Below are 13,119 nucleotides of genomic sequence, written 5' to 3'. Positions count from 1 at the left end.
GTAGTGCTTCTCTCCTCTACATGAGCTGGCCACGGCTGTTAGGAGCCAAGATTTCAAGGGATAACAGAGGGGTGGAAAAATTTGGCTTGTGGTCAGATTAAATTAGAATTGCATGTTGTAGTATAATTTGAACTATTTATCTTCTTTTGACTACTAGGTCTCACTAGGCCTAATGTAACCTAAACTTTATAGTAAGATTAGGCTTTTTCCTATTTGTAAAATTCAAATTAAGCCTGTCCCTTAGACGCCATCCGCCAGTAATGTCTTCTGTGATGAAGTGGTGACACAAATTCCATTTGCTCCAAATGTTGTCTTATGTGCTCCCTGGGTATTTGACCACAGCTCTAAATATTCTTTAATTGGCATCACATACAACTTATATGTTTATGGAGTAGCACCCTTTTCGGTCTCGGAAATTCTGAATTTGCGTTACATCAAATTGCAGCAAGGGATTTTTGGAGACAAAAGAGCATGTAACAGTTTCACTAGACGTGTTGGGCCCGGGAAGCTGAATGAAATCAATATTTACAGTGCGTTGAGCTGCTGTCACTTTTCAGACTCATCTGGTTGCAGAGGCTTTGCTTATTATGGCATTGTCCGACAAGCAGAAGAAAGCTACGAAGCTGCTGTTTGCAAGAAAGTTCAGTTGTCAACCTTCACAAAAAAGTTTTTTTAAAGTTACATTACATTATTGGCATTTGGCAGACGCTCTTATCCAGAGCGACATACAGTTGATTAGACTAAGCAGGAGACAATCCTCCCCTGGAGCAATAGCAGGGTTAAGGGCCTTGCTCAAGGGCCCAACGGCTGTGCGGATCTTAGACCGGGATTAGAACCACCGACCTTGCGTGTCCCAGTCATTTACCTTAACCACTACGCTACAGGCCGCCCTACATCGCTTGTACGTCGCTCTGGATAAGACCGTCTGCTAAATGCCATTTAATGTAATGTAATGTTATGTAATGTAAAGTATGCCTTAAGTACACAAAGTCCCAGGTAGTGTACCTAAAGTGCACCTCTAATTAAACTTAGATCATAGTTTTAAGATACATACACCCCTTTAGTATCCAAGGTTTAGAGGTAGTTAATAAATAGCATACTTGAAGTATAGTTCCAGTGAATAATGTAAGTATACTTTTAAAAAAAAAGTTTTATGAAAGATTTAAAAATATACCTCAAATATACTTTCAAAATAAACATAACATAGCCTACTTAAGTATACTTAAAAAAAAGAATTTACTTTTATGTCATATGTTTTTATAATTGAGACAGGTCTCACTTACAGTCTCACTCCAGTTAGTGTTTGACTAACAATCTCTGTCAAGAAGGTCATATAAAAGTAGAAGGTAATATAAAAGTAGTATTTTATGCCATGGCAATGGAAATAATTGCATGTGCCAGAGGCCTGAAGCCATCACACTTTTATTTGCTTAATTTTGATTTGATTAATTTTCTTGAAACACTTTTTGACAAGATATTTTGATTTAAAAATCCTCTCAGGCCGCTTTTGTGGAATGAGGTCTAGATTTGTATCAACTGTATTGTCTGTTTTTGACAGATTTTTCCCTCTGCTGTTGTGCTGGCTGCATAGCTTTTTATGGCTCTTCTTCGACAAACTTGTTTAGCGATATATCTCTGTAAATTACTGCTGCTGCCCATGAGGGTTGTAGTGTAGTCATCCACCGATGCTCATGAGGAACCCCGAACAGTAATAATGCCTTTAATTAAATCTTTGAAAAAGGGCTTTAATAAAACTCTTAATGAGGAGTCCCAGATTGCCAGCATTTCCGTATTTTCCCTCCCTTTTTAGTGTCAGACAACCAGCAGTTGTTTATGGAGGAAGACTTTGGACTCTTCTCATGCATATCGCTCTCTGCCAAAAGTGACCAGGAAGATGAATGCTTTTCGTTTGACTTTTGAATACCATATGCAAGCCTTTGCACTCAGCACTTTGCGAGATTTCCATTTTCAGTAATCAATGTCTGGCACCATGTTTGTTGCAATGATTCTTGACTGGTCTGCGTCAGAATCATTTTGTGAATGGGTGTCGGTTTGCTCATGAGTATTCATGTCATACACCTGGGTGAGGTAGACATTTCCAGCCGATTGATGTGAGAAACCAAACTGCAATTGCATAGGATGACGAAAGTCTTGTGACAGTGGGATGCAGTAGAAGGCGTTATGCTCTTTTGAAATGCTACACTTCTCAATGCTACACATATCTCGCCTCAGTGTGGCCTATTTGATTGTTAAGATGACTGGTGTTCGACAATGGTTATCCTTTCTGATTTTAGTTTTTTAGAATAGTATCTTGTATTTTGAATCTCTTTTTTGAAATTGTCTCTCTCTGTTCTGTTTTGTTTACAGAAACTCTGATGGACAGTAAGTGGGCAACAACAGAGCTGGCCTGGACATCACATCCAGAGACTGGGGTAAGTGTGTGTCTGTGTGTGTGTGTGTTGGTGCATATATGTATGTGTGCCTTGCACGAGTATGTATGCCTATGTGAGTGTGTATATACCCTGATGAAAAAACAAGTCAAGCTAGGTTTTTTAACAACTGGTAGCTGGTTGACCAATTCAGACCAGCTACCAGGTCGACATTGGTTTATCTGGTTGACCAGCCCATACCCAGCCAGACCAACTTCATGACCAGCTTCGCCATGTTTCTTGACCAGCTGAAACACTAGACCAGCTTACGACCAGCTCAATTTTCAAGCTGGTCAAGCTAGTATCGCTGGATATATACAGCAGGGTATATGCTTGCCCACATACTTGTGTTTTTGAGGCGTGTATGCATGGGTGTACACTTGTGCACAACTTTTGAGAGATATCACATATCGTGTTTCAAGTTGGATTAGCTATACAGCACACACCCCGTCAAGTACTTTTCTCAGTGTGCAGCAGCATAGTAAGCAAGTTCCTAAAGGTAGAAGTGTGGGTAGCAAATCCACAGTGTCTCTGGTGCTGTTAGGCCGTCTGAAGCATTTTCTCTTCTGTTGATCATTTCCAAAGATGAACTTAAAATTCATGCACACTTGTACTCTGAAAAATGATGACTAATTCAATTACAGCAGTTTTCATTACAAACTATTATTTAATTTTGTCATCTTTCCCAGAGCTAATAATTGTTGGAAATTAAACCAACAGGAACTGTCTGCATGGTTGTGGCAATCATTAATTACTTTTTGTAAGGGCTGTCAGCGGTACTTAGTGTGTTTTCGGCTACATCCAGTCAAATGTATTTACCTACACCCAAAACCATCTATTTGTGAAGCCTTTTTACTCGCTATTTTGACTCTTGTATTATTAAGTGAAATCTGTGCACTGGTTCTTTTTCATTGAGTCTGCTTTGTGGGGGGTCCCTCCTTTGAGTATTATCTTGCCCCTGACCTGGGCTCCTGTCTTTCCACACCCTCACCCTAGCTTTTGAAGACAAGCTGAAATTAAAATATTTTTTTCTCAATTTAGTCATTAACATAGACCCTTTTTTCTATCCACGCTTATCAATTTTCCGTTCCCTTCCAATAAATATCCTTTCACGTAGCAGCGCCTATTCTTTCCCCCCGAGCCATAGGCTGCGGCACTATTTCTCCCTCCACATTTAACATCGGTCGAATCGACTCCCAGCCCTCCCAAAATTTCCCACCAAAGAGCTGTTTCACTTGCGTGAACGTCATACACGCTAGTGCTACTCTAACTTCCATTTCAGCTGGTCTTTAAAGGAGCCTGTGGCCCCTCTCCCAGTCCAATCCCTTTACCGTCATACCCCACCTGCCAGTCATACGAATACATTTAATCCTGACCTGCCATACCAAATATAAACATAAACAAAATAGCATTTAAAATAAATTGGTGAGACATTTGGAATATTCTGGAATGTTTTTTTAATTGTATTGCTAAAATGTATGAGAAATACACAAGATACGCAGTGTACAATGCCTCTTCGTCATATGCATCTTCATCATCTTCATCAAGTGGTTTTGGAAATTATCTGGTAAATGCATGTAAAATGGCTCCCATAAATATTGTATTATTTTATTTCCCATACTGTATGTAATGCATTTTTAATGAACGTGAAATCAAAATATTATCAAAAACAAGTATCAGATTATTTCTGAGGTAAAATGTCATTTTATAGAAATATAGATTATGTATAATATATAAATTCATGAAAATGTTTGGGCTCCCTCTTCTAAACGTATCCCGTTGGCGAACACCAGCAGGAGGGAAGGTGACATTTTTCTCTCACCCAGAAATTTCATCCTGTTATCAGTTTATTTGTATAGGTAGCAATATATCTGCCAACACGATTGTACTACTGGGTGACATTGAGATCACTTTATGCTTTCTCTTGGTCACTGAAGTCGCATTCTAAATTTTTTTTACATTGAATTTGACTTATGGGCCCTTCAGATTACAAACTGTGATGTGCAATAATGCCACCAGAAGTAATTTTCAGTGTGAGAACAGCAACAAGGCAAGAGATAACAGTAAACATTTGTTAAAATTATTAACTGTTGCTGTGTTGCAGCATGGTGCAGTGTAAGAATCAACAGGGAGTTTAATGTTATTACAAAAATAGAAAAGTTGATCATGCCCATATCAAATACATTTAGCATGAACCCACTTAGCATATTGACATTTGAATGAACTCAGTTGCTTTGTGTTCTGACAGTGCGAAACTGGTAATACCAGTTAGATGCATCCAAAATGTGAAATTATCTTGAAGGTTAGCTTAATAGCTTGCTTGTGACCAAGCCAGCCAGTTCTATGGCTTGCTATCCATACTTGGGATAAATTGGTAACTAATCAAACTAGCTAGCTTGGTATTTACTGTTGGTTAGATAACTAGCTAAGGGCACCTTATGCACTCAGTGAACACTTTATTAGGTAGACCAAGAGGTTCAGCTGCTTTTCAGACCAAATGTCAGAATGTGGAAGAAATGTGATCTAAGTGACTTTGACTGTGGAATGAGTGATGCTGCCAGGCAGGGATTAATGAGTGAGGTCAGAGAAGAAGGGCCAGACTGGTCGAAGCTGACAGGAAGGTGACAGTAACGCAAATAACCATGCATTACAACAGTGGTATGCAGAAGAGCATCTCTGAACCCACAATGCATCAAACCTCTAAATGGATAGGCTCCAGCAGCAGAAGACTTAATAAGTCCAAAAAAAAAAATCTAATAAATACCTAATAAAGTGCCTACTGAGTGTATCTTGGCTGAATTTCTGAATTACTTGGCCAACTGCATCCCAGGATATTTCCCAATTTAATTTTATCTTGGTTGCTTGGCAACCTTGTAAAAGGACAATCCATTTTTTTCCTTGCTCACCTCCTCTGTGCTTTCTCGAGCTTGCCTTTTTTGGGGGTTCTTTTTTTTAGCCTATTATGTTCAGCAATGAGCTCGTGCATCGGTGCTCGCAATCAGAACGAGCCGTTCTACGTCGTTCCTCAGAAAACATCACTCCCGGAGGCTTAATTGGCACATTTCCTCCCGTTGATGTCTCTGTTTGTTTATTGTGCGTGCATTTGTTTTCTCGGTTGCTAGCGAAGACTGTGCGGTCACGGGTGGCAGATGTTGCTTGGAAGGAGCCACCTTCCTGAAATAAAAAAAGGAAACATAAAAAGCTGGGATCGTGTCCCGGTCCTACTCACTCTGCACACTCCAACTCACCACTCTTGCTCATTCTCCATAAATCATGCATTACTCAGATCTTGGCTAATCAAAGCGGCCCAAGGAAATGTGTCTGCACCGAGCGCAAATCATCAAAGGAAGCGAATGCTGGAATATACTGCAGTATCTGCCAAAGCGTGGTACTGAAGCGATCTCCGAGCTGCCATTTTGTGCTTATATAGGTGCATATAGGGAAATTCATGATTTCTTTAGGTTAAACTGTCTGCAGCATGTGCTCGTACTGATGACAGAGTGGTGAAAACGATGAGGTTTTTTTAGCGAGAACAATGCAGTACCGATACACGTACTGGGTGTCCTGCTTTTCGAGACGAGTGCATTCAGGCATGTGCATGCATGCCAAGAATTTACAATAATGAGTAATGAACGTTGACCTATGACAGCATCAAGCAGACGGGAGTCCTGCCATTCCCTAAGGTAGTCTTATTTATTTCAGTGCTTGACTTCAGAATCTAAGCCGCTGAATTGGGGTCATTTGGCCCACTCGCTATGGGACTGTGGGACCTTTTTTTAGGAATTATGAGTAACTGTATCTAAAATCACTTTTATCCTTATTCTGCTATTACTTCAAAGAAAATATTCATACTCTCTCAGCATATTGACACATGCATATTGATAATTTTAGTTCTTATCAATACAGTAATTTCCTCTGTGAATGTAAGCTTAACGCGGTAGCTGGAGTTGGATAAATGGCCTTTAATGCATATACCAATACGTACAGTTTAATTTAAGCCACAGGCTTGCAATTGTGATTGACTGCTTTTGGAGACCAATATGAGAGTTCCTTCCTCTTTCCTTGGTTAGAGGTGTTTTGTGAGACTGTCTGTGTACCCTAAATCACCCTCCATACGTTAATGTGCCTCTTCACATCATGCCACAAAAACCACCTTGTTGATTGAATGTGCTGCAAGTAGCCGTCAAGCCCGACGCTCTGTTTGGATAAGAAAGTATTTTATTTATATTTATCCATGATTTTATCCCAGATTTCTCGCAGCCACAAACTCCACTGATCTTCCGCTGCAGCACTTTCTGTAAACTTCAGGAAGCTATAAATGTACATTCCAACTTAACTCAATATTATGTTCACAGATTTGTGCAGTGCAGTGATGTGTGTGTGTTCACTCTTCAATTAGTTCCACCAAATCATTGGCTTATAATTGGTCACAAATATACATATGTGTGTGTGTATTCACTACCGTACAAAGGTTTGGGGTCACTTTGTCTTTTTCTGCTTTTTTGTCTGTCTTTTTTGATTACAAGCTGAGAAAATAAAATATTAAATCAGAAAAGGAAGAGACAAGGTGTCCCCAAACATTTGATAGTATGTACGTGTGTGTGTGTGTGTGTGTGCGTGTGCGCGTGTATGTGTGTGTATGTGTGTCGGTGTGTCTATGTATGTATGTGTGTGTGTGTGTGTATATGTGTGTGTATGTGTGTGTGTGTGAGTGTGAGGCAGAGACAGATTACAAGAAAAGGTAAAAAAAAAAAAACACTGGCTTTTAAAAAACATTGGCTGCGGTCTTAGCCATCCGAGGAGAAAGTCCTTCAGATAAAATGCCTTTTTACATCCTTGAGTTATTAGTCTTTAACAGGCACTCCTTTGGTTTTCATTTTCTCGGATAATGGGTAAAAGACACTGCAAAGAGTATATAGTTTTTTCCACTAGCCACTGAGGAGGATACAATCACTGCGCCATAATTGAAACGTAATTGGTTGAGAAGCGATGCAGCAGGCACTCCAACCGGAACGAGGTAAACAGGCACCCCATTTCTATCCCACTGCCTCTCCTCAATAATTAGGATAAATGGGCCCCTTGCATACTGATTCATCACCAGAGTAAGCGGAGACGATGGGGTGTGTTACAGGGAATAAAACTCAACTTTATGACATTGACTGGTGCGGAACTGATGAGGTGCAAACTAAACGGCACCGCGTTTCATTTATTTTCCGTCCCGCTCTCCATTTCTAATTTACTTTCCATTTTCTGTCATGTTTCATCGATTCTCTTCACTCTTATGAGGTGCAGTCTTTGTGTGGTATGAACTAAATGCCTTATACATACATATACTGTACGCTGCTTTGCCATATTGCCTTCAGCTTCATTATGTGTAATGCCTCGAGAATTCGCTTTTCTTGGTTTTTGAGGGGAAAATCAATTTTAATTATTGAACGTCTGAATTTTGTGAGGCGTACATACAAACATGACACAAATTTGCTTGTTTCTTTGTGTCTCCGCCTCAGTCTTTCATCCCCTTTTATTTCTTTTGCAGTGGGAAGAGGTGAGTGGGTATGATGACGTTATGAACCCCCTAAGGACTTACCAGGTCTGTAATGTGATGGACCAGAACCAGAACAACTGGCTGCGTACCGACTTCATACCCCGCAAGGACGTTTTGCGGGTGTACGTGGAGCTCAAGTTCACCGTGCGCGACTGCAACAGCATCCCCAACATCCCCGGATCCTGCAAGGAGACCTTCAACCTCTTCTACTACGAATCCGAGACGGACAGCGCCACTGAGTCCACCCCGTTCTGGATGGAGAACCCCTACGTGAAGGTGGACACCATAGCCCCCGACGAGAGCTTCTCCATGCTGGAATCCGGGAGGGTCAACACCAAGGTTCGAAGCTTCGGCCCTCTCTCCAAGGCCGGCTTCTACCTGGCCTTCCAGGACCTGGGAGCCTGCATGTCGCTCATCTCCGTCCGCGTGTTCTACAAGAAGTGCTCCACCACCATCGCCAATTTTGCGGTGTTTCCCGAGACAGCCACCGGGGCCGAAGCCACTTCCCTGGTCATCGCACCGGGCACCTGCGTGCCCAACGGCGTGGAAGTGTCCGTCCCCCTCAAGCTGTACTGCAACGGGGACGGGGAGTGGATGGTTCCCGTGGGGTCCTGCACCTGCATGGCCGGGTTCGAGCCTGCCATGAAGGACACGCAATGTCAGGGTAAGTATCGGAAATTCAATTTCAACAACAATGTCCACTGTTGATTTTGTTTTTGTTAACAGTGACCAGTATGCAGCAGAAATTTGGCATTACATTATAACATCTGACACCACACAAAGATAAACATCTCCATGTTTACAAGCAGTAACAAAAAAGTATGCTAGTTACAGAGTGACTGCTAAAATTCCATCTCCTATTGGAAATTGTATGCTATTATTTTCTTTAAGGTTTGCAGTAGGGACCTTCTGCTGAATGTTAACAAATGTCAATAACAAGTTTCATGTTACTATCAAAGGAGACAATGCAAGCCCTGTTTTGACTGCAGAGGAGAAACATAGATAGCATGCAGTATTGGATGTCCCAAGAGGTAGATGTCAGTGATAATTTCAGGACTGTCAGAGGCATTGATTTTGATCTTGGTGGGAATTGGGCAGACCTAAAGAATAATGGAGCCCGCAGCAAAACTAGACGAGTTCAAAGGTTCAGTAGATTGAGGGCCAGACTTACTGCGACTGCGACTGCTTTTCAGACATAAAAATGGCTGCAATAAGGTGGAAATATCTATGTGGGATTTACTAAATGGTTGCAATGGGTCGAAGTCACTATTAGGATGTAATTTGTCGGGATTGGGTCACTCTGCAACTTTCCTGTTGATGCATAGGTAAGTATGTTCATGAATCTTTTTTTTTCTGGGTGAATATTTACTGCTCATTTGCAATAGAAAGCAGAAGAAAGTATGAGGGACAGGAAAAGGTAGATTTAACAAGAAGAGGAATCAGCCGACAAGGGAACGGCACAATTTATTTAGATTCACCAGATGTTCAGCTCCTGTTTCCCTTCAGTCTTAGCTGTGTCTTAACTACAGAATGTGCCGGTTGGTGGCAGGAGTTTCTGGTGCTACGTTAAAGTACGGAATGTGCGTTGCCCCAGTACTGTGCTAGGTCATGGTCTTTAATGGATTTTGGGAAGATGTGTGAAAGTGGAATGTTTTCTCTTCAGTGTTAGTGAGACAGATATTTCATTGTAAAGAATACAGGCCTTAGCATTCTGTGTGACTGTGACGATTCGCATTGGTATGGCAGAGAAGTCAATTCAAGTTTAATCCCATTCGTTTTAATCCATTTCAGTTCGGCAAGGCTTTATTGGCATGGCTTCATATAAAAATAATACTGAAGCCAATAAAAATTAACCACACCATATATCAAACAGAATACATAAACAAATGAGTAAATAATTGATGAAAAGGGAAAAATATATGCAAGTTAACTGATAATCTCTCTGATATCCTCTCGCTGTAGATTGTGGTATAGGGCTGGGGAGTGGGGAGCATGGTAATATCTTCCTCATAGCTTCCTCAGAAACTCTTGTGCTTCTGCTCTGGGGCTCAAGGTTAAAACCCTGGTGACTAGGTCGAATAAAAAAGCTCTCTAATCAAAAGGCTGGAGACGGAGGGGGGTTATTCTCTCCTCTGTTGCGCTCCTGCATTAATCTGAAGGCTGCCGGACTCATTAATTCCCTACAGCAGTGCATGGAGCGCACCAACATTAATGTTAATCAGCGGAGTTTTTTTTTCATTCCCGACACCCACTATTCTTTCGCTTTCTCAATTCCCGCAGTTATCAGTAGTTCTGTAAGACTTACGTTCTGTAGGAGAGAGAGAGAGAGAGAGAGGGAGAGAGAGACCAGGTTATTTGCATATTCTCTGCCTTCATCTTTTTAGTCATTCTTCCTCTCAAGCAAGAAGAAGAAGAGGCAGATTTTTTTGCCTTCTTGGAAGTGACTGATTAGCTCTTTCAGTCTATCAGAAAAAACCATCGTGTCTTGCTTTAAGGGGTGAAACTTGAATTGCTTAATAAAGACTTGGGTCTGAACAGCCAATTTCAAGCTTTTCTTGGATCTTGACTATGTCAGAGCAGCGAGTTGGTTTGAAATATAAAGATAAAATCAAAAGTCATGTATTTACCTGTATATTCGCTGTAAAGAAACTCTTCCTGATGCATTGATTAATAATTTCATCCCCTTTGCAAAATAAATAATGTTAAGTATATTATACACTCAGAAAGTACTTTGATGTCTGAGTAAAACCACGCAACTTACATCCAACATTTGTTAACATTAGCCAGTTTTTGTATAATTGCTAGAGTATAATTGCTTTTTAAATACCTTTTGTGAAAATTCCAAATGGTGTTGAAAGTTGTCACCATGTGTGACTGCCAGGAAGAGAAAAGATAAGCTATCGTGTGTTGGAGCGATTTGTTTGTAATGGAATGTTTGTGCAATGTGTGTGTGTCAGGGGTATTGACAAAGTGATACATGGCCAGAGCAAGTTAGTGGAAATCTTTCTCTGCGCTTACTAGTTCCTCTGGAGGAAACAGGTAAACATGCCAAGTGATCAAATTAATACAGCTCTGCTGATCATCAAAACGCGGTTCGAAATGTCACCAGTAACAGGACGAAAAAACTGACTTGGAGGCAGCATTATGAGACTGTGTATCTGGTTTACAGGCATTGAGGCTGCTTTGACTTATGAACAATGCATGGTCTGTATGCTCTTTTTTCTTTCCCGCTAACAGCTTGCAGTCCTGGGACCTTTAAGTCGAAACAGGGGGAGGGGTTCTGCTCCCCCTGCCCTCCTAACAGCCGGAGTACCTCCGGAGCCTCTAACCTCTGCTCCTGCCGAAATGGCTTCTACCGGGCTGACAGTGACTCGCCGGATTCGGCCTGCACCAGTGAGTACAGGGGACCCGAGTGTCAGAAGCACACACTGGCACACACATATACACACACAGACACACGCAAGCATATGCACACACACACACACACACACGCTCGCACATACATACACACACATGCGTTTGACACATGCTGAAACACACATGCATGACATAATGCACATTTTTCCTAATTTCCTCTTAGTATAATATAGTATATCTTTGTATAATTTACATTTTGAACAGAACTGAATTGAATTCAGCACCGATTAGACATACGCATGAAATTATCTTTGTGTTATTTTTTAACGCAAAAAGGTCAATAACAGGGAAGGGGCAGTAACAAATGGAGAGGTTACAGAACAAAAGTGGCATATTGCAGGACACATAGTCATAGATGACAATGGGTAAGTGAATAGCACATAGCGTATTGGTACTTGTAGTTCTTCATTTCTGCTAATGTATTTCCCGAGAATAGGCATAATTGACCTTTAAAGATGGTGGGGGCACGTGCACATGCAGCTCTGCTCTCACACGTTCACATGGACAGGGTCAGCATGGAAACCCAGGACGTTTTTTTGTGCAGAGCCTCAGCTCTGGAAAGGTGGAACGGAATGTGCGTTAGAGAAACCCTGCGCTGGGGGCTTGGGAGTCGGGGGCTCCGGCAGAGAGCTCTGGGGGCCTAATTGTGTTTGTGCACGTGCGTTGGGCACTTCGTGACAGTGTTTTGTGCATAATTGGAGAGGCAACGCTCAGAATTCTATCAGCGTAATTGGCTGCATGAGACTCACGAGATGAACCTTAACTCGGATCCAGCAGAGAACAGAAGAGATGAGGAAGAGTTTGACTGCTGTGTGAAATGTGCAAAAGAAAATCCAAAGTAATAATGCAAATGTCGTTATTTTCATTTTATTTATTGTTTCAGTAGGGATGGGTTGAGTTCTTGTTTGTTTCTCCCACAGAGCTCAGAAAGATAAGGCCCGGTAATTGGATAAGAGTACCCTCATCCAGTCATAGCCCACCCTGCCCCCACCTTGCCTGATTGCAGGCTTCCAACGTTTAAACCCCATCCCCTCTGGACGAATGCCTCTATGGCAGAGATACTCACAGCATATGACAACCAACATGGTTTATGTTTATTTGCCGCTACAAATTATTTTGGCACTGGGGAACTAGCACCAAAGTATGCTTTGGAAGTGTTTTGTCAGCTTGGTTTCCCAATTGTACATACAGAAGGTTACACGATATGATAATTTATAATTTATGTCTGAATAATGAAATTATTTGAGCAGGTCAGCCTGGCGCAGTGGATAAGGTCTACCTGATGGCTGTTGGTGTAAATGCTCCATGTTTGACCCTTTTGCAGAGTTGTCCTATGCCTCAGTAAATTTCCCCAACCATTTACAGGGATAAAATGTAAAAAATGCAAGCAATTTTAAATGCCAAGGAAACGGGCATCTGCTAAACACATAATGTCAATCAAAATTAATGATGTGGAATTAACTCACTATGGTCATTAAGGTCCCATTGAATTGTATGGGTGGTAGCAGCCCTGGTCAAAGGAATTCCCACAAAGGAATATGCCAAGGAAATCCCCCTACATCTGATGTGCTATGTGACCCCTTGCATTGCCCACCAACTTTGATACTCCATTCCATCACTGCTAATAACAAATGACAATTGAATATTAAATAAATAATAAAATAACAAAATATTCAGCTTCTGGTATCTGCATGCCTATTTATCTAGTCACTGCAAGACAGAATTGAG

The 13,119-nt window shown here is 41.3% G+C and overlaps 1 protein-coding gene across 2 annotated transcripts in view; it reads left to right on the top strand.

Annotated features, from left to right (window-relative positions):
• ephb3b (eph receptor B3b) overlaps positions 1 to 13,119 on the top strand; it is a 70,031-nt gene that overhangs the window by 33,072 nt on the left and 23,840 nt on the right. For both annotated transcript variants that reach the window (XM_061241190.1, XM_061241191.1), the window contains 3 exons: positions 2,368 to 2,432; positions 7,966 to 8,638; positions 11,212 to 11,367. In XM_061241190.1, coding sequence (XP_061097174.1) covers positions 2,368 to 2,432; positions 7,966 to 8,638; positions 11,212 to 11,367 — 894 coding nt within the window. Of the gene's footprint in view, positions 1 to 2,367; positions 2,433 to 7,965; positions 8,639 to 11,211; positions 11,368 to 13,119 lie in introns of those variants that run through there.

The sequence above is a fragment of the Conger conger genome, chromosome 5, assembly GCF_963514075.1.
Source record: "Conger conger chromosome 5, fConCon1.1, whole genome shotgun sequence".
Taxonomy (NCBI): domain Eukaryota; kingdom Metazoa; phylum Chordata; class Actinopteri; order Anguilliformes; family Congridae; genus Conger; species Conger conger.
Note: the sequence above shows the minus strand (reverse complement) of the source record. Positions and strands in the feature narration are given on the sequence as shown.